Source organism: Vipera ursinii, assembly GCF_947247035.1.
Source record: "Vipera ursinii genome assembly, chromosome: 1".
Classification (NCBI taxonomy): domain Eukaryota; kingdom Metazoa; phylum Chordata; class Lepidosauria; order Squamata; family Viperidae; genus Vipera; species Vipera ursinii.
The window spans coordinates 113,456,387-113,482,030 of record NC_139512.1 but is presented as its reverse complement, the minus strand read 5'-3'; the positions used below and the strand labels follow the sequence as shown (position 1 = coordinate 113,482,030).

General features: G+C 36.3%; 1 protein-coding gene across 1 annotated transcript in view; it reads left to right on the top strand.

Moving 5' to 3' along the window:
- Positions 1 to 293: 293 nt before the first annotated feature.
- The window catches only part of MYRF (myelin regulatory factor), a gene marked incomplete at both ends in the record, with an annotated part of 105,609 nt that continues 80,258 nt past the window's right edge, over positions 294 to 25,644 (top strand). The window contains one exon of the mRNA XM_083359725.1: positions 294 to 339. Coding sequence (XP_083215851.1) covers positions 294 to 339 — 46 coding nt within the window. The remainder of the gene's footprint in view (positions 340 to 25,644) is intronic.

Here is a 25,644-nt window from a genome sequence, read left to right as displayed (position 1 = left end):
GGGGAGGGTGGGTTGGGGGGGAAGCCGCAGCCGCCGCCGTGAAAGTGCCGGCTGGGGGAGCCGGGGAGCCAGTCGCCCCGGAGGAAAGCGTGTCGCTTCTGCTCAGGCGACGGAGGCACGCCCCAAACTCGGGGCTCTCGGGGCCAGAGTCCGGGGAGCCTGGTCCGAAGTCCCAGGGCGAAAGGGCTCCGGGGCGCGCGCCGCCGGTGTTGCGCGCTCGAGGCGCCCTGGCCCGGGGGATGCCCCTGTGCGGGCTCGGCGACTAGCCCGGCCGCTTGGTGCATGGCCCAGCTATGGAGGTGGTGGATGAGACCGAGGCTCTGCAGCGCTTCTTCGAAGGTAGGCGAGCGCGAAGCCCCGGCACGTTGCGCAGGGTGGGGGAGAAAGGCGAAGCCGGCCTCGGTTTCCTCCTCCGCTACTCTTTGATTTGGGAGAATCAAAGTAAACGCGCCTCAAGTAACGCGCGTCGTGTCGAGCGCGGCAGGTGTGTGGCGGGAAAGAGGGGACTTCTTGGATTCGCGCGAAGGAAGTTGCGAGAAGGGGAATGAGAAGGGCAACGCCGTGCGTTGAAGGGGCACCGGGACCGCTCGCCGAGAATTGCCCACGGGCCCTGTCAGGAAGGGAATCCGGACCACAACGCAAACGCCGCCCTCGCGAGGGGCTCTGAACGATTCCCTTTCCCTTCCCGGTACCCCGCCAAGCCCCGCTCGTCTCCTGAAATTGCACGCCTCGGTTCTTTATTTACTTTCTTCTGCCCCTCGAAGCTCACCTTGCGTTACGGTCTGATAAGGGTCACGTGTTACGAGCGATCCTGAGCTGGCTTGTTGGTCTCTTGTTCGTGCTTGTTTCCGTGTCCAAATTGTAGACGAAAGCTTTGAGGGCCACGGCTGATCTAAGATACGACTCACACAGGTATAAAACCACTGGATTTATTTTATTTTATTTTTACCAAAATTCACAATAGTTAAATTAGTAATAAACTGTAGAGCAGAATCAAAAGTGGTTGTGTCAGGATCTTGTTCCTTCCACCATCTTTCTCCAAATTTTTAGAATCTTTTATCATGTATACATCTAATTGTTAATAATTGGTTAGAAAATCCATATGGGCTGACAGTCGGAATAGAATCAGACAGTGCAAAGTTATCTTTTACTTTTTCCTGTAATATAGCACATCGATCCTATATTCATTCTAAAATCCCACAGTCATTCTGAAGTGAGGCTCAGGTCATTTGTCACATGTCAACATTATCCAGTCCTTACTAGGCTTTGAGAAGTCCCTTAATCTTTTGTAAAAGATTATATACTAATGAGGATTCCTTCCCTTTCTGTGTGTCCGATTCAACATGGCAAAGGCCTGTATGTAGTTTTTCCTACATGGTTTCCATTTTGTTACCGTGGTGTCATAATACCCTGTGATGGATATTATTTTTGAATTACAGAACTTTAAATTGTATGGAATTCTCATATCCAGAAAAATTCAGAGATTTGATCCTTTCCTCACAGCACATAGTACCTGTTGTGTTGTGGCTGAGATACAAAAAGAAATATATCTGTTTCATTCACATTTTATGCATACCCATAAAATGTGAGTAGACATTTTAAAATGTTAATTCTGGGGACAAAAATAATGAGTGTTGCAGCACCCTCAGTACTAATGCAAATAATTATGGCATAAGAACATTTTGTTGTTTTATTTTTTTCATTTTTGAAAAGCTGCAACACTCTTCGCTTTCTGAAAAATATTGTATGAACTTATTCTTAAGGAAGACTAGTTATGTATTACTTGAGTGCTCAATATTTAAATTACCTAATATATTGCAATTTGGTTTTATTTTAGTGTATATATAGGAATATGATTTTATTTTAATATAGCCACAGGAATCTCAATACTTTTGGGATAAAAAAAGTCAAAATAGGGGAGTCTGATTCTTGTACTTTTTTCTGTTAAAATTGCCTCTTCCCTTACCTACAAACTGCTATTAGTCCCAGAGGAGGAATGTATTATTTCAGTCCATGAAAAACTAACAGCCCCCTGCAGGGTGATAAACATTATTATGCACTTAATAAAAACTTATCTTAGAATATGCTGAATTAAGTCCGCATGTTCTTTCTGAATTTTTTTTGGGACATTGTCTCTTTAAGTTGCTTTTGTGCTGTTTCAAGATTTGCTTTGCTATAGTTCTTATCTTTATAAACTTTTTCTTCTCAATAGTTCCAAAATTCCCCTGTGATTTTTCCTTTGTAAGGTACTGTGAACCATCTTTTCTTAGCAGCACTTTTGTATTTGTGGGTTCATAGGAAATATGGCTTATTTCACTGATCTTGATTCCATTTCAGAAAACTAGCACTTCCCACTTTACCGATGAATAAGTAGTAAGGTGTGGAGGGAAGACACTCCAAAGTATGTGAATAATTTTTAAGTCATATCCTGTGTACTTTAGTTGTGGACTGGCTGAATGGAAGGGTGACTTGAAGTCAACGTAATGTATTGATCAAATCCAGGATTTGGTAATATTTTATATTCCTCCTCAATACTTCTTTTCTTGTCAACTTCCTCATGTAGTGATGATGTGGCAAATGAACTAGAGCAATTGATAGAAATGGTAATAAACTGAAAAAAGAATTGTTTGCAGACCAAACAAATCACATCTAATATCTTTCAACTTTGTATACAATTGTTTACAACTTATTGGTCTTTGTATACAGTTGTTTGCTGCCTATGCTCAAGTGCTGCTTGAGCATAGGTGGCAAAATATTACAGCAAAATTAGTAATGATTAGCTAAAAATATAAGATAATAATTAACAATATTATAAGACACTACTTCAGCCCACCAAATCCAACTCCTTGCCTTCTCATTCAAATCTACTCATACTGTGGTGCAAAATTGCTTAAAAGAATCCTCAGTCACAAAAAGACTTGGAATTAAAAGGTCATACATACAACTGGTTTACCTATTTATAATTGAAAGAAAGGTTTACTTCAGATGAGAGACTCTCTGGTTTTGAAGCTGTTAAAAATGATTTTGCAATTGTAGCGTGCTAATGATGAACACTTTATAGCTAAGGTATATAAAATGGTGCTGAGATTAAATTTAGAAAGTGAATACATTAAGCATTGTACGATTTAATGGGGAAGAAATTTTGGCTATAATATAATGTTGGACCAGTAGGAACAATTGTAGACCAATGATTGAAATATACATTGAATTATAATCTTAGAGAATTTTTATAAAATGGTATACTGATGGTATTTAACACCAGATAAATTATCTAAAACATACAAAAGTCTTTTGACTGTTTGCTGGGTATGTAACTGTAAGGAAGGTATTTTTAAATCATACGTGTTGGATGTGTGATAAAGTAAAGGAATATTGAGAACAGCAGATCCATATTTGAATTCAGAATATCCTTAAAATGGACTTACAGTGGAAATCAGAAGGATTTTTTTAAAGTACTATTGGATAAATAGATGGGGAAAAAATTGAAACTTTGTTATCGTATACTTTGTCTGTAGCACCAATCCTATATGATCAAAAATGGAAAGAAGTGTTAATTTCCACAATGGAGGAATGGATTGAAAAGATGATGGAACTGACAGAAATAGCAAAGTTAACTGAATTAATTAGAGAAACAAATTTAGTCTAAACTGCTTTTAGACTTTCTGCTCAAAAGAGGGGAAAAATGAAACTTTGATTTTCGGTTTCGACGGTTAAGTAGATCATGGTTGCAGAAATGGCTAATTTACTATTTTAAATACGTAAAAAGTTGATACTATAACTACTATATATCTTACTCCACTGAAAGTAAATGGAAGTCTGCTTTCCTTCTTTTCTTTTTCTTTTCTCGATTTATCCACTTTTTCTCCCTTTCCTCCCCCCCTTTTTCCATTGTCTTTATTTTTATTTGTATTTTATATTAAGCAAAAATATCTTTTAATTATTTTTTTAAAGAATCTCCAGTCATCACAAATTTAAAAGAAGCATTGTGGCCTATTCTCATGCTTTATCTCATTGCTTAAAATGCTTTAAAATTTAAGGGATGACAAATTAACTAATCCCCAAGTAACTATTAACGGTGGTGTTATAGTTATTCAGAGCCTCTTGTTGATTTACTGTATGAAGTAATATTCCCAATTTCTATATTTCAAGTACATCCTTCATAACATCCTAGCTTCCCCATCTGCATTTTTAAATGGTTTACTCTAGTCTAGAGTTAACAATGACTAATTTTGAAGGAAGAAATCTGGCATGTCACTTTTAAACTAAAATCAAAATGATGCACTGTTGTTGAACTTCATCAGGTATATATATTTTTTTTTCTGAGATGCAAAAGTAAAAGTTTTGGCATGTTTGCAATCTTGTAGAGGTCTCACTATTCTAAGTGTAATTTACACTTGTTATTTGGAAGTCCAGTCCCTCCAGGCTTATTCCTGAGTATCTGACTACAGTCCTAATTTTAGGATTAATTCTTTTGGCTCACTTGTTACACATCTATGTTTGATGGAATCTTTGCAGTTATATCTTTTAAGAAATTATCTTGTCCAAAGTTATTAACCTGTACAGTGTGAAAATGAGATAGTTGTTTGTTACTTTTGTAACAAGATTATGAGAAGTAGGACTTATTTAGCTCCAACAAGTCACTGAGTTGTTTGATTTTCTTGTTAGAGTGTACAAATTTCTAGGTAGCTTTGGAGAACTAGCTAGTTCTGTTTGGTTCTCATGTACTGTATTTTGTATTTGGGTATTCTGTTAGATGAGTGGAAGGAAATATTTGTAAAAAAGACACTGCTGATATGGATTATCACCCTGTTTCCATATATTCTTCTCTTCCTTGTTTTAGTTTTTTTTATGAGATGTTCCTGATTGCTTGTAAAATAAGAACACTTGATAGGAATAACTTCTCATCAACTTTTGATTTGCTGTATACAAAATTTACATTATCAAAGTCTAGACTGAGGTGAATTGTGAAATTTGGAAGAAAAATATGCACAAATGACAACTCACAATTAAAACCCAACTTTATACTACTCCTGCTGAATGATTCACTTTAGTTATAATGATCTATCATATATATTCACGGATAAACCAAAAATGTTAAGTTCCAAAATGCACCCCCAAAATTTTGTTCCTTTTTTTACTTGCAAATCAGAGCTCAAGATTTTTAAACCACATCATCGCCTTAAAATTGTGTGGTTTTATAAATGACAGGAACAGTTTGCCATTTTCCACCTATCACTATGGATAAAAATTCTAGGATGGGCTTATCCGCAATTAGTTATGGTAGTATAAGAATTGCCTTTCAAGATTGAACAATGTAGCACTTGCCGTTTAGATTATCATCTTCTCAAACTTTTCCAAGTTCAAATAATGAAAAAAAATTATCACTAAGTCCCCTTTATCTATTTCACCCTCTTTTATTTACTGTTTGAGTTTACTCAGTCATGTGATGTGTTTCCATTTAGAAACACCATGAGCTGCTTTGCAAATTCATGATTTGCCCCATTTTTCTTTCAGTATCGGACAGACGTATTTAAGGCTACTTCTACTTTAAGCAGGATCTGTGAATTGGTGATTTGCTATATATCTGATCATCTTGAGTAATCTTTAGCAAATTTAAGTTTGCAAGGACAGTTTTCATCTTTAATTAGAATCTGGCATAAATATTTGATTTACAAAGATTTTTGACAATCTTTTAAAGGAAATTGGGATTACAAATGGAAGAGTAACTATGGTCATTTAAGCAAACAAAGTTGATTAGTTTTCCAACATGTAAAGCAAAGAAAGATAGTTGAACATATTTATCTCCTTAGTAAGATAGAAATTGATTGATATGTTTCCTTTTCTTTGCTTACCTTGTGGGAGGGATTTAAACAGTGGTTAGATATTGTTAGGAAAAAAAGTAGTAATTTTATTCTGTATTATAGATTACACGTCAAGGAGGGGTTGGATTAGATAATCTGTAAAATCTTACCAGTTCTGTGATTATAAGATTTTAAACTACTAATCAACTGTCCAAAAATAGTTTTATTCATCTTCTAGCAGCACAGTTTGAATACAGCATTTTCTCTTATTTACTATTTATTTGGCTTTTTTAAAAAAATATAGAACAGATCCTGTTCTCTACATCCTGGCAAGTGATTGTGAACTATTTGAAAAGTTGATTTCCCTCCTAAAACTTCTAATTATCTCCAGCATTTATCATGAAGGAATTCCATTGTATAGAATGATGCATTCTTCTGTGCTACAGAAATAACTAATTATGAAAGAAATAACATATCAATTTAAAAGCACATCAACATTTACAGTACTGTTGTTTCCATAACAGTGCCATTAAAATGAGGAAAGAACAAAGAAGTCCTGTTCTCCTTTCTCTGCTGAGAATATGAGGAAGACAACAAGCTAATGGCCAAAGTGGTTTCTACTTTATCACTTCATGTCTTTGGAGAATCCATACAATTGGATTCCTGAGTTTTCTTTCAATTCTTGGTTATTACTTTTTATTAGTTTCATCTTCGTGGCTACTCCCAGTGACAAACTTTCAAGACCAGTCATAGGCTGTGTACAGAAAATATTCTGGTGATTTCAAACTAGTTGCAAACTAGTTGTATTTATAATGTATTTTCTTTTTTTAAAAAAAAGAAAACTTAGTTTCATTATTAATAGTGAATTCCTGAAGTTATAATTGGTAGAAATAATTTCAGATATTCTGTCAGTTCACAATGAATTGCGTTCTGAGTTAAGGAGATCTGTTCATTCTATACTATTTAATTTTTAAGCATATTTCGTATATCAATGTACCCTTTGAAAACTGGTGAACAACATTTCTGGCTTATATTATGGAAAACAAATTATTTAGATTGATGGGCAAAAAGGTATCTAGTACTTCTTTGAGAATTTTGAAGAGAATACTAAATTATAAATAGAAAAGTATAATATTTAGCTGCGCAGTATATGGAAAGTTAGTAATGGGATGGGCAGTGTGCAGCTCTCTAAGAATTGTTGAATTTCAGTTCCCATAATAAGAGATGACAGACATTGCTGATGAGCAACATTTGGAAGATAACACTTGCTGAAGCATTCTGATTCTATTATTCTTGAAACTTAAAAACTGTTTTCAACAAGGAACTTATTAACACTAACATCTTTTCCTCATCCTTCAAAGTGATAATATTAAAAGACAATGGAATTCCTGTATGCTGTTTAAAAGCTAAACATTTGGTAAATGAAATGTAGTAAAGGTTCCTATCAGTTTTCCAGATGCTGTAGCTACAGAATATTTTCAGTACTGAATATATTCAATCCCAAAAGCTACAAATTCTATAAACAAATTCCACTTCACTTCTGGGATCTGACTCATTTATGGAAGACAAGTGCTGTACGGCTTCCATTTTGTTTTTTATTTCTTTTTATGTTTTTATTATAGAACGTGAATTGAATACCCTGATGTGCTATTCTTACTGAATTGTTGCTAGAAATATTTCTAAACATTAAAGAATGAGTACTGAACAAATGTCATAAAATTTAGAATAAATACTCCTGTCCTTTCTGACAAAGGATATTACAGTTAAGCTTGCTAGAGTTCATTATCTTCCTCAGTCATTGCAAGCGAGCAATGACTTGTCCCAGCAGGAATGGCAAAACAGGATGAAAATGGGAATTTGGTGACAAAAACATGGAAGCCAAGAAATTGCTTGAGCAGTAAATATATTGGAATAGGTTGTAATGGGGTGGAACAGCTCGTGTGGCATGCATGTGCCTTTGTCTTTTACTTTTCAAGCATGGAGTAAAAAAGGAAAAGGTTTTTTCAGATCCTCTGATTTTTTCAGTTTGCTGTGGGAAACTATTCTTTGTGTGTGTAAGGATATTGAAAGACTGTGCTGCCCATTGCTTCTCCATTGCAGGCTATTGAAAGTTTTGGTAATACTTGCTGGCCAGTTGACTAACTTCTCTCAGGATAAAAAAAAACAAAACAAAACAGAAAATAAAGTGTGTTTGTAAAGGTAAAAAAAATTGTATGTATTAAAGATTTGATGAAGCAAGTAAGAATTCAGTTATTTTTCCTCTGCTGCATTTCAAGAGTATTTATGTAGAAGGTTTGTATTTTATATCAAAGAGAAGTTGGGGAGTATTGGGGAGTGTTGGGAGAAGCGTCTGACCCTTGGCTGGCATCTGCTGGTAACCTTACCTTCCTCTCCATCGTAACACTCACATAAGGGAAACAGTTACAACAGAGCTTAGCTATTTGGGATCCCGCTTGCTCTCTTCCTTAATTTATGAGATAAGGGCTTGTTAAAGAATGTACATTGGGAAAGATGTGCAGAGTAGCTTAAAAGGGAGAATAAATGGTGTATGAGGAGTGAGAAGGGTGGCTTGGCAACTCTCTGAAAACTTTAATAGAGGTTGGCGTTGGAGGTAGATACTTTAAAAGTGAAAACAAAAGAGATAGAATTGATTTTTTTAAAAAAATCTGAAGTTTATACAAGAAAAAAGTTTAATTTAAGGTGTTCTAGTAAAGATTGAAATTATCTACTTCAACAAAAAGGAGCTGAATTGGAATATTCAGGTCTAAATATTTCCATCTAGGTAGTCCTTTGAGTATTGCTCCAGGAGCTTCTATTACTATTGGTACAATCGTTGATTTACTCCTTCAGAATCGCTCAACTTCAGTTTGCAAATCACAATATTTTGTTATTTTTTCTAGCTGTTTCTCTTCAATTTGTGCATCACCTGGTATTGCAATATCAATGGATCAGACTTTTTTCTTTTCCACAATAGTGATGTCAGGCATGTTGTGGGCCATATGTCTGTCTGTTTGGAGCCTTACGATCCACAGGATCTTGATCTGCTGCTGCTGCTACTGCTGCTGTTACTATTATTATTATTATTATTATTATTATTATTATTATTATTATTATTATTATTATTCACACAGCCAGATATTCAGACTAGGGTTGGCATTTTTGTCTGCCTATTGGGTCCTTACCAAGGACCTGGATAGGCAGATGTGGATGTTTGATGGTGTTACAGATATTGTCACAGAATGGAAGCTGTTCCCAATAAAGCCGCCTTTTGCAATTGACTGGTGGTGAATTTGTCAATGCCAATATGCTCAAGTGGTACTACCCTTTGCCACAGTCATTCTGTTTCTATTTGTAAATCTTTGTATTTTGTTATCTTCTCCAGTTGTTGTTGTTGTTATTTGGAAATACTTTACAGCTAGAATTATCCATTTACAGGCTTGAAAGACCAATAGCTTTATATGTTCATTCTGCTAAAATAATATAATTAGAATATTCTTATTTGACTTTGGCAGGGAAGCTTCAATTTATAAGCCTAAGTGAAGAAAAGGAAATTTCCTGAATCTCATTATTTCATTCTGATCAGATTTGATACAAAGATGTACACTGATTCAGAATTGGACACATCTTTCCCAATTTAGACTTTTGTCTGAGTTTAAAGGCTAATATTTTGGCTTTGACATTGTTTACACTGTTGAAAAACTGTACATGTATATTGAGATTTATTTAATCAAACAGATTTTTATGTATATGATTTTCTTTTACCTCCAGGAAATGCCCATTGATTAAAATGTCAGTGTGTATCTTTGAGGATGACGTTCTGGTGCCAGAATTTGAGATAGATCTGGTTAAATATAATATAGAGGAAGAAGCACACATCAAACTAGCAAACAAAACAAAACGCACTCAGCTTCTTTGTTTCATAATTGCTTTGAGCAATATATCTACTTTCTTTAAAGTGATTTTAGGAAAGAGTTAGAAAAAGCATTAAAAAAGAATAAGGCAGAGGTTGGTAAGTTTTCAAGTCAGTCATTTGTATCAATCGATGTATCTTAAAATGCAGATCAGAATGATTAAGCTCTTGGAAAGTGCCTCAACTATTAATGATAGCTATTAATAGTTATTAATAGTTATAGTTATTAATAGTTAATAGTTATTAATAGTTATAAATTATAACTCTTTGAGGAATAAATTTATAACTCTTTGAGGAATAAACGTGAGGTGAGGGATTTCTGTAGGTAATGTATAATGCATCTTTTTAAGGGTTCCCAACTCTAGAACAGACTGGATGTGGGTACATTGTCAGTATCTCTGCTTAACAGCTCAGGTGACTTTAAATGAGTGATGAAACAACATTGCTTTAGAAGTTTCACTTTCTTCCCTCCAGTCTTCTGATCTTGCTATATTTTATGGACTGCATCCTGGATTCTGACCCCTTACTGCCAGCTGTGACCGCACCTTACATTGCAAATAGCTTTTTGACTTCATATTCCCTTGCGAACAATTCTGATCTTCTTGCAGCATGGACCAGTGCTGACTCTGCTGCAATCTAAGTAGCTAATTTTTAATGGTCAATACGGGGCCCGTTAATGCATACAATATTTATTTTATTTTATTTTATTTATTTTAATTCCATTTATATCCCGCCCTTCTCCGAAGACTCAGGGCGGCTTACAAGCTTAGCAGTAGCCTTCATTCTATGTATATGCCTGCTCATCAATATTACCTTTCACTCTTGTTACCTGTGACCACAGCTTTACTTGTATCCCATTTCCTCGGGACCTGTCCTTATTTGAACAAAATCCTCTTATTTCTACCATTAATTAGCATTTGGTGTTGAAACCTATCACTGATCTCTTGAACACAATTCGAGTGACATAGTACAGGTAGTCCTCCATTTACAAACATTCATTTAGTGACCGTTAGAGTTACAGTGGTGCTGAAAAAAGTGACTTATGACCAGTTTTTGCACTTCAGACTGTTGCAGCATCCCCACAGTCATATGATCAAAATTTCGGCACTTAGCAACTGGCATATATTTATGACACGTGCCCTGTCCCAGGGTCATGTGATCACCATTTGTAACCTTCCCAATGAGCTTCTGAAAAGTAGAATCAACGGGGGAAGTCAGATTCGCTTAATGACCACATGATTCACTTAACAGCTGTAGTGATTCACTTAACATCTGTGGCAAAAAGTTTGTAAAATAGAGCAAAACTTAGTTAACATCTGCCTTGCTTAGCAACAGAAATTTTGGGCTCAGTTGTCGTAAGTTGAGGACCTGTATGGAAAATCTGTCTCGCCCATTTTTACTGATACCAGTGGTATGAATCAGTACAGGATCATTTGTAAGTTTACATACTACAGAAGATTGATTGATGTAAAAAAAATGACACAAAGGTCTTATTTCTCTGCCACAGTGTTAGATTGTTTTCGGTTAAATGCGTCTTTCAGTCTCAAGGCCATTAATGAGTATACTTTTCAGAGCAGATCATTTCTGTGGGGTACTGTTAACCGATCCCATCTTCATTTGACCTTTGAGAAGAAAAATCCACACTTTAATCAGTTCTTAGGATTTGTTCCTCGTATACGTTTTTTAGGGCTAAGATTGCAAGCCATAGCAGCGTGTTGGCTGAGCTCTGGGCATTTTGCTTGTTACTTCTAGTGATACTTCTCAGTGGGTTCAAAATTCCACCACAGACACAGCAGCCGAGTATATGGATAAGAACTTTTTTTAAAAATTGAACTTTATATTGAAATGCCCCAAGAATATGTTTTGGGACTTAGATCCCTACTGTGAGACTTTAGTAGCATGTAGGATGGCCTCTTATTTTTAGTTCCAGCTGGTGATTTATCAGTAAGTTAAGAAGCTTCCTGCAAATACCTTGTTTACATGGGAATTCTGTGACAGAGGGGTCTTATGGAACCTGGTACAGTACAAGCACATGACTGCCTCTTCTCAATAATCCCTTTGCAACCCAAATCCCAGTATGTGCCTAATCAGAGTGGGATGCTGTCCAGAGGTGGCAGTCTCCCTTCCTGACGGCCTTCCTCCTTGCCTTTTAAATAAGAAATAGAAAATCTTAGAGGCAGTGACTAGATCAGGTCAGAGAAGCAAAATAACCTAAGGTGATGCTAGAACAGGATATCATTTCCTAGTTAGTTGGTGTGAGACTTGGAAGTTGCCACAGTCAAGATGCACTGGGTCCGAACAGGTAAGTGAAAGCAGCATATAGCACTTCTCTGGTGAAGCAGCAAGGGTGATTGGCTGGTTCTATTTCATTTCTGGTGACTTGCTGGTGGATTGGTATGCTGGAGAAAGGAAGGGATAACTGAGGCTTCCATCCATTATCTAAATTCTCAGAAGATTAAAGAGCAGTTGTTTTAATAAGAGGTGAGAGACTGGGCCTTCTAAACCAAAGGTGCAGGACCGTGTGTATATGCAAGTAGTAAATGTTACATTTGGAAGGATAGCAAACTATTCTTGAGATTGCACAGAAGTATGAATTATAAAAATACAGGATTGTATAGAGGGAGGCCCTGAATACATTCTTGATTCTGAATTAGATCTTTCTTTGTCTACTCATGATTGTAAATTTTTAATGATTAATTTCCATTGATCCTCAGTGTGATTCAATGGGCAAATCCTAGAAGTTGCTTTTTTTTATTTCTCAAACTTCCTGCCACAATGGGAACCATTACTGCATCTATTTGTCTATCCCTACTGAGTTCAGATGAATGCAATATCACACATCAAGTTTAAATGGGATACTATTCAACTCAATTGATCTCATGGTTGCAATTCATTAATTGTGACTTCTCCCTTTGTTTTTGTAAACAATGATTGATAATTGTTTACAAATGCATTTAATTTTATTTAATTTTCCAGATATCCTTGTCAAGGCACTTGTCATGGCATGCATGGTTCTTTTCCTGTGTCCATAGCAATATAAAAAAACTAGATTGAAGTAGGAGTTGTCTAACAATATCCAGTTAACTTCACTGAGGAATGAGGATTCAAACTGAGATTTGCCTGGATCTGTTACTCTTAAATGTCCCTAGATGCTTATACATTGGTCTTAAATTGGAGAATCTTCTGATACGATTGGAGGAATTCTAGCTCTCTCTAGAAGAGCATATGAATCCTCAAAGGTTAGGTGTCTAAATCATTGCACCACAAAGAGAACTCAAGTGAATGTTTTTGTCCCATAATATTAGCTAGAAACAAATCAAGGCTGTGTTTGACCCTCATGTCTAATTTCTGTATTTACTTTTAAGACAAGATGAATATGACCCAATTCATGTGAACACTGTTGCATAAGAGTCAAAGGAAACATAGAACACGTGCAAAGAAGATAGAAAGCTCTTAATACAAAATAAATGCTTCATCAAGCTTCATGTTGCTTACACTGAATGGCCACTTTCTGAGGTTTCAGTTGAGAACCTTTTTTGTCCCTTCCTGGATTGTTGCAAGAACAAAGTAAGGAGTTAAACCATGTACACTTTTTTTGCACTTCTTAAAAATGGATGGGATATAGATGAAAGCAAGAACTGCCTGGAACTGGATTCAAATACTAGTTTGTGTCCCTATTTTTAGTACAGGAAAAAGGAAAAATTTGTAGCTCAGTGAGTGAGCATGGGCATTTGCAACTCCTGGAACAGGCTGCTGTTGGTGATAGATTAATGTCATGATTTTGAGCAACATGAATTTTTTGCTTAAGTTGGAATTTCAGCTAATTTTAAGGATTGCAATGGGAGCACAAAGTTCCCATTTTTTTCAGGCTGTATATATATCACTCCTACCTTTAAGGAAATCTAGCAAAAAATGAACTGTAGCATGCCCTTTCCAGTGATGTTACCATACCACCAAAAGGATTTCTCTAATGTGCTAGTGGAATGCAACACAAGTTGCTGCTTTTGATCCAAAAAGCATTCTTATTTCTATTGCATTATCCAAATGGGAATTGCTTGTGTAGTTCTTATTGCAATATGCTGTTGCAATATTCCATAACTTATGGAGAAAACTACTAAAACTGTAATTCTACTGTACACTTGAACCTTGAATTTTTCAATGGATGCAGTCTTCAGTTGCTAGGACCCTACCTTTGTGCCTCATTCTTAAAATCCTCTGGGCACGAACTGGCCAAATAAAGTTATAAGTAGCGAATTTCTGCTCAACAGATACAGCTAGAATCTGTTGTGCAAATAAGATGAGAAAACAATTCCCTTCGCTTCCTTTTTATTATTTCAGAAAGGGTAGACTCAAATTCTAGCAAAAACAGATACAAATAACTGGTGTAGAACTGTGTGTTCCAGTTAGATTATAAATGCTGATTCTTTTGAGGAGCAAGAGTGAAATAATTGATTCACAATTGGTGCATATTTTAGTGTTGGTGTTCTGTGACTATAAGCAGTTGGTTTATCAATAACTGATGTCAAGTATACCTGGGTATCTATCTTTTTCATGTATCTGACATATTCTATGTACCGTACATTACCAACAATACATGCCAAGATAGGTTATGGGAGACCGAATAAGGTGAAAAGCCTCCTTAAAATGTCCTCCTAAGATTTGGATTTTTTTTTAAAAAAAGGCCAAGAGAGTTTTTATTTGCTCCAATGTAAAATCATACAGCAAAACATCAATGATTCTTAAGCTGCATTACACACTATGTAGGGACTATCTTTTATTATTAAGCTTTTTTGTGCCTTCCTGTAGCCTTCTTTGTGTGTCTGTGGGTACTTTCTGGGAATCCCTGCTTCAGTTTGGTGTAGAATTAATAGAAGTTGAAGCTTAGCATGTCTGCAGAGTCCCAAGTTGAGGAAGGGTATCTGAGCCTAGCACAATCACAGTAACTGCAGTAAATTGAAGCTTGCATGGTGAGACCTGCTCTGGTAGTGTTAGCATCATCAACCAATTCAGAAGTCAGAGTTATTAAATAGGGTTTATTGTTAAAAAAAACAAAGCAACAACCAAAAACCAAAACTGTTAAACTGTAGATAGGAAAGTTGCCAGCATGGATACATACAGTACCGGTCAGTTTTGATTAATAGCAGTTTAGAGCATTGTGACCTTGGATGGGAAACTTCCTTAATCCTTTCCGAGATTGAATTTAATTTATTAGATTTGTTATGGATGCACACTCAGAACCTTTGATGTGTAGAGCAACTGTGTTGAGATGCACACCTGTTACTCCTCCCTTAGCAATCCAGATTAATTAGCACCAAAAGCTGAATTTCTGCAATTTATTTTAATAGTGTGATTTAAATATATTCACATGCACAGTCATTTTGCACAAAAAAGCTTTTAATAATCGTGCAGTGAATCTGGCTCTTTTCCCTGTTAAAGAAGAAGGCATCTTTTTCTTCAGTCCTCCCTTTTTTCCCCTGACTTACTCTTATTTAATAAGGACAGAAATGAAAGGCTGCTCCGGGGAACTGTTAAAACAAACACAGCATGCAGCCATAATATTTTCTTTATGTTATTGGATTGCATAGAAATGGTTGAACCCTACACAATGAGCATTCTTGTATACCTTCATTGTATTTCAGATCTATTTGAATGAGCCCGTTCCTTAGGAAACTGTGTGCAATACTCCTTTGCAGTTGCACTTTGAACAATGAGATTGATAATAATAGAAAGACTATATTTGGGGCTTCTTGTAGATCACCCTGATAAGGTTTTGTAAGGTATGATAACTCTGGGGTAGGGATGAAAAACCACACCTGTAAGATTCTTCTTCGTAAATAGAGATTCCATAGAATCATATTAAAAGCAGTCATTATTTTCCTTCCCTTTTGAGCAGGATCCATGCTATGAGCATTTATTGATCAGTGTATCTGGATGCCACAAGCGTTCTTAGGACTGGCTTTGCCTTTTAATAAATGTCAGCTTTATTGGAAAGTTTCACTGTTTTTTTTTCCTCTTGGTATCTGAAAGGATTCTTGTGAGCTTCTGCGGTTAAAAGGATTCTGGGTAAATTATTGCTTCCCTACAAAGATGATGTTGATTGGCTGAGTCCTTGCCCTTGGACTTTGTGCTCTCTTTGATAAGAACCCCAATGAGTTATATGAAGCTGAGAAATTATTAACTTGGTGTGTATGTGCCAGCGAACAGGGGAGAAAGGGGAGAAAGGAGCGGCTCTCCTGAGACAAAAACAGTATCCTAATGTCACACTAATATGCTGTTACTTATAACTGTATGTAGTGCCATCAACCCGCCCTTCTCTGGTGGAATTTCCCATCTTGTTCTCCAATACTTTGCCTCCTTTTGCTTAGTTTCTGGAGGACATTGTGCAGATCCCACAACAAGATGGCTGCACTAGATAAGGGGGTGAAGGCCACAGGAGAAGAGCAGGTGCTTGGAAAAATATGTTTTTCACACCATTTTCCATGTCTTAGGTAGTGTTGTGCCTGTGGCTGCTTATCATTCACATGCTGAATTTTTTAGTTGCTGGGGTTACCGTAATGTATGAACAAAGTTCTATGACTGGTTACCGTAACCTATTATGGGAGAGGGGGGATGTTACATGCCATACTAAGCAGAACACACAACCCAGTTATAAGTTAGCTTTATATATAAGTAGGTAGTTTTAATCAGCTTTCTGTAGTTTTCTTACCGCACTGCCATCTACCTAATGTCAGCTGCCATTATGACCCATCACCAGTTTACTTCTCAAACTCAAAAGAACCACACTTAGATTGAGGACATCTTTGTCCTTTCTTGAAGCATTTTCCTGGTCCTGCTTGCACCTTCTCTTTTGGAAGGGGTCAAGCCTGTCTAATGTTATAAACCCACTTTAGACAGCAATTTACTGCAGCATAAAAAGGCACAGCTTTAAAGCTATTCAACTTTCCCTGGATTCTTGCCAAATTTGAAGGGAATCAATTCAAATCGGTCTCCAGAGATTTTGTTGTTGTTGTTGTTGTTTTAAGTTCCCATTATATTTAACTGGAGAACATTCTCCATGTCTACAGCTACCGCAAATGGAAAGAGGCAAACGAGGAAAGATAAGCAAAGGCAGTGACTTAGATTAGCTTGGCCCATACATCATACATAGCTGAACGCAAAATTGCTAAGTTGGAATGTCTTTGTGCTCCCATTCTTTTGTCCTGTATGGTAACTGTGTTAACTTTGTCTTGTCTTTATAGCAGTGAATCCAGGTTTATACAAATGGAACTATCATAGCATCTATAGTAATTCCTCATTTATATTAGTACTAGTATATAAAGTATTTATAAATGCATACACACATATAAACATGTAGTATAAATGCTTGTAAGTAAGCTACAGGCTTAGTCAGCTTCCATTGAGCAGTGATCTGTGGTAAAATCCTAGTTATAAACAAGATTGTGAACCGTTCATTTCTTTTACTAAATTTTACTAAATCTCCTGAATTACAAATGATGGGGAGCTTTGATATCAAACATTATCTGGTGCATTTTCAGAAGAACAAGGAAGCATGTTTTCATGAGCAAGTGCTACCCTCTCTTGTAGAATTGTAACATGAAGCCTCCTCATATTGGCTGCTTATCTCACTGAACTTTGTCTGATACACAGTCAGTGTCATGGCTTAAAATGGCAGGAGAAAATTCTTCAGTGAAGAACATGGAGTCTTTGTGTCAGTAGCTCTAAAACACAAGGTCTAAATGAATGGATGTATTTAGTTTGCTACATTTGTTATGGTATGTATGGTATGTGTTAAAAAGACATTTGTTGCTGTATATTTTAAAACTACGCTATCTCAAGAGTTTTTAAAATCCTAATTCCTACAAATCTAGTGAGTACATTTGTCATTATTTTCTTTCTTTTGCGAAGTGTGGAGGGGGCATAATATTGAACGTCAGGGCTTATGAAGGTAAATGGATGGATGAGTCATAAGGGAGAAGAAAGATACTTGCTCTTTATCCTGCCTTCATGGGATCCAAGCACACTTGAGTTCATTGAACTGCGCAATTCAGGGTGGAGAATCTGTATCTCACAGCTACATTAATGAGCAAATACAGTGCAGCTAATAGGCTTTGCTTGTTAAAGCAAATTCAAATTACATTTTTTTCCATTAGTTAGTGAGTAAATCTTCAAAGACTGTGATTTATGCTTTTCTTACACATGGTTTAAAGAGGCATTGAATACTGTTGGTGTGCCTTGAGGACGGTGTGCGCTTAGTGGAGAAAATACCTGGGAAAAAAGTTCTGCTTAATTTTGTATCAGAACTGCACATTTCCCATTTTTGCAGCCTGACTTGCAGGTAATGGGGCATTTATGGGATAATGTCCCAATAGCATAAGGGAGAGATTTTTGTCCTAGTGTGAAAGGAACAACTCCAAAATCAGAGGGGAAATTCAAAATGGACGTCTTTGCCTTATCTCCCTGTAGACCTCTGAAACCGTCTCATTCCAAAGATGAGAATTTCTAACCTGAGGAAGCTCTAGCAGGGAGAGACCTGAGTGCTGCTTCTCTGGCATTGTCTACTTTTTAATGTGCATTTACAGAGTCCTTGGTGCTCTCTAAGCTTGGTTATTTGCTTACAGATATTTTATTACCCAAATAAGTAACATGATCAGTGCTAGAGAGTGTGGGGTTTGCTCCCTGTTTATATACAGTGGTTATTTAATGCTGATTTAATACTGAGAGCAGCTCCAGAGTTGGTCTAAATCAGTGTTTTTCAAAGCTGGCAACTTTTTTGTGGACTTCAGTTCCCAGAATTCCCCATCCAGTATTCTCCCAGTATTCTGGGAGTTGCTAATTTTTAAAAACACTGGTATAAATTCATTTGTTTTCAGTGCATACAATTTGAGTTATTCCTTCTCAGAAAGGGCAAGGATTGAGAATACAGCGCCTTCCTGATTTCTAGCAGCAAGTCTTATTACCGACAGCATGTTTGAAAATACTGCGAGGACTTCTGACAGATTTTCTCTACTAATAGATTTCTGAGGAATGCATGATGGAGTGAGAGGAGAAAGATAATGCTGGATACTTCCAACTCTGTAACTTCCATTTCACACTAAAACTTCTTTCAGACTTTAAACATATGCCTTATATCAAGCAAGACAGACAAGAATATCTGAAATTGACATGAAAGCTGTATCCTTATTTTGTTTTGGTCAAATGGAGTTATAAAAAAATAGATGGAAGACCATGTTAAATAATGGAAGAGCAATTTCAATTACAGTTTAACTTGCATTTCTTTTATGTAATTTATGCAATTTCTTCACTGACCTACACACCTAATTATAACTTATTCTTTGCATGGTTGCTGTATTTCAAATGTGTTCATATACTGTCTTATGGCACAAAATTACATCTGGACAAAAGACCAATAACAGTAGGATTAGGAATTAACAAGATATTATTGCAAGATATCATACAGTAATACCTTGTATTGTTCATATTTTTATGTACGCATTCATTGATAAGTGTAAATATAAGGTAGATTCTTTTCTTCTCTGTATTTTTAATTTGTACTCTTTTTTAAAAAATCCTTTTTTTGTTTAAGATTAAATGTTGCTTTGCTACAAAAATTAAAGATATTAAATAATTTGAAAAAGCAAAAGGAATTAACAGACCTATGCCTTAAGCATTCTGTTTTCTACAGTATGTAAACAAGATCACTTATTTCAAAATGAACTGTCTAGAATATTTCTGGCAGCAAAGGCTGGTAAAGTTGGTGAGTCAAATGTTCCCTCAGGAGATGGAAAACAAATGTCCATGTAATTTATGTCCTAACAAAGTCTTCTTATGCATTCAGTACCTCTCACGAGAGATAGATAGTATTTAACAAATTATGGTAACTTTGAAAAAAATATTTTAAAACAATTTCCTATAACTGTCTGTGTTTATGTATTTTTTTATTTACTGTATTTCTATTTCCAGGCTTACTATCAGCTTTCCTAATGATTTGTTGTATACCTGCTGTAGAAATGAAAGCTGCAATCCTATGCAGTACCTCTGTTCCTTTAAACTTAAAAGTGGCTTATCTGATTGTATTATTGCTGTCATTGGGATAGTGTAGGGTTTTTTTAATGGTTTTATTATATGTTGTATTTAAAAAAAATGTTGTAAGCTGCCCTCAAGTCACTTATGTATGAGCTGAGCAGCTATATAAATATGTTTAATAAATAAAATAATAAAACTCAATCAACTGCTTAATAATCACAGACTTGCATAATTATGATATGCGTTATTCATACATGGGATTCAGATATGAACTTTTGTAATTTGTGGCAAAGCCTGCACAGCTTGTTAAAATGTATTTTACACTTGTTAATTCAGTGTATTTCAAAGTGTACAAAGAAGTGTAATAATGTAGAGGAGCATTACGGTAATAATAAAATAATAGCTGGGAAGTGCCTGAAGGTCATGTATGGGAGGATGGATTCCAAGCTTACCAAATCATCCTTGTTTTTTCCTCTTAAGATCCATCAGTTGGAGCCAGGTACAAATGATTGTAAAGAATGATGTGCACATACATTTGGTATGGGTGCTGAGCTGAAGCTGAGCTCCCAGCCCTTTGATGCATTTGTTATGGAGAAACCTTTTGATCAATGGTTAAAACTACTGAAAATCAAAAATCCTTGCTGGTCTACTTCAAATTACCTATCTTTGGCTTGTCGCCCAGTGATGTATTCCAGCCCAGCTGCTGCTTGGTAGGCATCTGAAATGCAGCATCTCTGATTGTGACTTGTTACACGCTTCTTGTAAGCCCCTCATGTCAAAGAGAGCCTGTAGAAAATTGGTGTGTTCTTCTGTCAAATTGCCCAATTAAAGTTGGATTCCAGATTTCCTATCTTTAGCATAATAGCCCTTCAGATATTTGAAGCTCACTATCATATCTTTTCTAGGCAGCAACTCTTTAAACATGTTCACTGATGTCCTGATTGAACTGGAAAAAGCAAACTAGTTAGATTTTATAAGAGACAGATTTAGAATGTAATCTGCTATGCAGAAATGATAATCTGACAATTTCTCTGGTAGGCTTGGCATTAGAAATCATGCTTATATTCTCAAACACTTTTTAAAAATCAAGGGAATTTAATAACATCTGTTAACTTTATAATAGGTGATTAGTCTACTTGAAAACATGTTCTGCATAAAGTAAGAATACAGCATTTTATAAATCAAGTTAAAATGGCATGAATAAAATAAGGTCAAACAAGTTTAATCGTTAATATTTAATTACTTAAAATATTAAGTAGTACATTTACAAGATCTTCTCTTGTAATGAAAACTTTAATAAAAATTTTAATAAATACATTTGAAGATAATTTGTTTCCCTTAAAGGTGCATAAGAAATATACAGTACACAAAAATGGTCACATAAAATACATTCACAAATGGACATGTACTATGCAATATTTAAATATACATGGATAAATATAAATAAATAAGTTTATAAATACATAAAAAATTAAAAACTGAATGATATTCAATGTTGCTAATAGTCCCTCTTAAATATTTAACAGAAGAATTACAATATTGAAGAATATTGTGATTATTTGAACAGTTTTAATATATTGTATATGAGCAAGCAATGGATCTTTTGGGTAGAAAACAGACGTTTTCAAGTAGCTTTAAAGGTAATATTTTTAAAAAGTCTTATTCTACTGTGCTAGGATAGTGAAAAAGACTGTGAAGTGTTAGTATTTAAATAGGAAATCATTGATGAAAGTAATAAACTTACAAAATGGATTCTTGTAAATAACTTTGTTTCTCAGTTGCACATTAAATGTCTTTATACAAAATTGGCCCATGGATTCATATAACAAATTATTGTCTGCATCATTGGCAGTGTTTCTTCAGATTTCAGCTAGCTCCTTATCCAAAGACTCTGGAGATTAAATTTGGGACAATTTTAAAAATATGAGAAAGAAAAGATGAGAAAATTGATTATTTCATACTTCTAAATTTATTTAATTAGAGCATTAAATTAAAGGTAACATGGGTGAAAGTACCCTTAAAGATCAATTTATAGATGGAATGTCAATTACGTATCTAACTAAAAGTGCAGCAAAATTATTGGATAACATGGAAATATATTTAATCAATAAGGTAATATTTCTAACACCATTTTTTGAGCACAGGATCTCTCCAGGGCTACGTCCTAAGTCCACTGCTGTTCACCCTGTTGACCCATGACTGTTGTGCAAGATTTGCCAACAATCATATTATGAAGTATGCAGATGTTACAACAGTTGTGGGCCTTATTCAAGATGACAATGAAGGTGCTTACCACAAGGAGGTAGAGTGTTTGGTGAACTAATGTCACCAACTAATGAACTAAGACTGAGTGGCTGTACGTGTCGGCATCTCAGGATATTCAGAATATTCCATCTCTTTCTATGGGGGGTGAGCTATTACCCCCCATAGATAGGGCTCGCAACTTGGGGGTCCTTCTAGATTCACGGCTCTCCTTAGAAGATCATATAGGAGCTGTGACTAGGGGGGCCTTTGCCCAGGTTCGCCTGGTGCGCCAGTTGCGGCCCTATCTAGACCGGGATGCCTTGCGTACAGTCACTCATGCGCTCGTGACCTCTCGTTTGGACTACTGCAACGCTCTCTACATGGGGCTGCCCTTGAGGACCACCCGGAGGCTTCAACTGGTGCAGAATGCAGCCACGCGAGTTGTGTTGGGGGTCTCCCGATACTCCCATATTACACCTCTGCTCTGCGAGCTGCATTGGCTGCCGGTTGCCCTCTGGGTGAGATTCAAGGTGCTGGTTACGACCTACAAAGCCGTACATGGCATGGGTCTGGATTACCTACGGCAGCACCTGCTGCCAGCATCAACTTCCCTCCGTCCAGTGCGCTCCCACAGAGAGGGCCTCCTCAGGGTGCCTCCGATCAAAGAATGTCGATTGGTGGCCCCCAGGGGGAGGGTGTTCTCTGTGGGTGCGCCAGACCTGTGGAACCGCCTTCCGGTTGAGCTCCGGATGGCCCCCGACCTGCGCTCCTTCCGGCGTGATTTAAAAACTTATCTATTTGAACAATCTGGCCTGGTCTGATGGGTTTGGGGTTGGTTTTAAATAAGTTTTAACACATTTTTAGTATTGTATTCTTGGGCATAATTATTTAATTCTTTTTAATCTCTTTTTTAACTTTTGTATTTACATTTTGATATTTATTGCCCTGTACACCGCCCTGAGTCCTTCGGGAGAAGGGCGGTATAAAAATTAAATAAATAAATAAATAAATAAATAAATAAATAAATAAATAAATAAATAAATAAATAAAGTAAGAAAAATAGCCTAGTTTTAAACATTGGGAAAACTAAAGAGATCATTGTTGATTTTAGAAAAGGCAGCACAGCCACACTCCTCTATGTATTAATGATTCACCTGTGGAGATAGTTAGCAGCATCAAATTTCTGGGTGTGCAGCTAATGATTAGGCTGGCTTGGTTGCCCAACAGCAAGACACTGGTGAGGTGGGCACAGCAGCACCTGATATTTCTGCATCACATGAGAAAAATACATCTTCCTTCCCCTGTTCTTACTACTTTCTATAGAGGGATGATTGAGAGCATCCTGTCATATTTTATTACTGTCTGGCTTGGAAGCATCACTGCTTCAGACACGAAGGCAATGCAGAGAGTGGTGAGGATGGCAGAAAATTATTGGCAGTTCACTCCCTTCTATACAGGACATAGCATATAAGTGTTGCTTGAGCAGGGTCTGTAGGATTGTCTGGAATGCTACACATCCTCTTCACAACTTGTTTTCCTTGTTACCTTCTGGGAGGAGGCTTCATGGTATCCGAAGCAGAACATCCAGATTCAGTCACAGTTTTATTCCATACAGTATTAACCTTGTGAACTCTCATGCTTCCTCTTTCCGCTATATATTCAAGATGGACAGTGATTAATATTTATATGTAAGGGTCTAGGTATGTAGATATGTTTTATATAGCATGTTTATATGTGTGTTATGTATGTGCACTTTTGAGAGCAGGCAACAGAATTTCATTTTAAATGTGTCAGCATGCCCACAGTAAAAAATGACAATAAAGATTATGTATTATGTATTATTTATTATATTTATGAAAAGAACCAAGCATCTATATAAGCATTCTAGAAAGCATGATGACAAACAACTATTATAGGAAGAAAAAAATAATTTAAACTTGATTATCCCTTTAAAAAAAGCTTTTCTATATGAGAAATAACTTGGTTTTCCCTTTAAGCTTGAAAAAATAAGAGTTCTTTTTTTGCCATGTGAAAATGGTATTGCACTCACATTCAACAAACAAGTACAATCTGTAGTAAAAGAGATAATATAATGAAGCTTGCTAGAAGGTTATATGACAGCTAATGAAATATACTGTTCTATGTTGTGCCCCAATTCTTTTTTTTACTTGTTTTTAATCTTGCTTTTTAAAAACTTTCCATTAGTTTTTAATGTATTTTGACTGTTTTATTTCGTATGTTGCCAGAAATCACTAGGTGAGATTCAGGGATGGGGTTGGACAGCAGGAAAAAGCCACACAGTAACAACACTAGGAAGTGAAAGGAAGGAAGGAGATAGGGACGATGAAGAAGAGCTGGTTATAGATCAGATGTATATAAACCTTGTTAAAGACATTTGCTTATCTGTACACTATTGTTAACTCTCCCTTATGCTTTGCTCCATATTATTTGCTTCCATTCTTCTCCCTGTTTGCAGAAGAACATGTATTAAGGGAAGAAATTGTATCGAAGCACATACTCTTCTCCTTTTGATAAAGAAGATGTATGTTTATCACAAGGTGGCTAATCCCCCCATTTCCTCGTGGATTGATATGATTAAATGTCTGTTCCAACTCAGACGCTCCTGCCTGTGGTCTGTGTCCTTAGAAGATAAATGACAATTCCAGAACCATGGACAGCATTCTGTCCTTCAAAGACCTTTCCAAACATAACTTTTAGTATGGAATATAGAAAATGACACTTCATGTCTCAATCTGAATGTTCTCTACCTAAATACTAACAATTTAACCCTATCTGGTTAAGCAGTCCATCTAGTTTCTGTTGAAATTATAATTTTTACTGTTCTTCACACATGACGGGTTCCAAATTAATCTCAGCCAGGATGCATGAACTATAACAGTCAATTTGTTTTTCAGTGTTAAAATACTAAAATACTATCTCTAATCATAATTTCTATACTATTGGAAAAAATAAATGTGAGATATGATTTGATTATTACTATAGTATACAGGTGAAACTCGAAAAATTAGAATATCGTGCAAAAGTTCATTTATTTCAGTAATGCAACTTAAAAGGGGAAACTAATATATGAGATAGACTCATTACATGCAAAGCAAGATAGTTCAAGCCGTGATTTGTCATAATTGTGACAACTCATGAAAACCCCAAATCCACAATCTCAGAAAATTAGAATATTACATGCAATCAATAAAACAAGGAGTGTACATAGAACAATATTGGACCTCTGAAAAGTATAAGCATGCATATGTACTCAGTACTTGGTTTGGGCCCCTTTTGCAGCAATTACTGCCTCAATGCGGTGTGGCATGGAAGCTATCAGACTGTGGCACTGCTGAGGTGTTATGGAAGACCAGGATGCTTCAATAGCGGCCTTCAGCTCTTCTGCATTGTTTTGTCTCATGTCTCTCATCTTTCTCTTGGCAATGCCCCATAGATTCTCTATGGGGTTCAGGTCAGGTGAGTTTGCTGGCCAATCAAGCACAGTAATCCCACGGTCATTGAACCAGGTTTTGGTGCTTTTGGCAGTGTGGGCAGGTGCCAGGTCCTGCTGGAAAATGAAGTCAGCATCCCCATAAAGCTCGTCTGCGGAAGGAAGCATGAAGTGCTCCAAAATCTCCTGGTAGACAGCTGCGTTGACCCTGGACT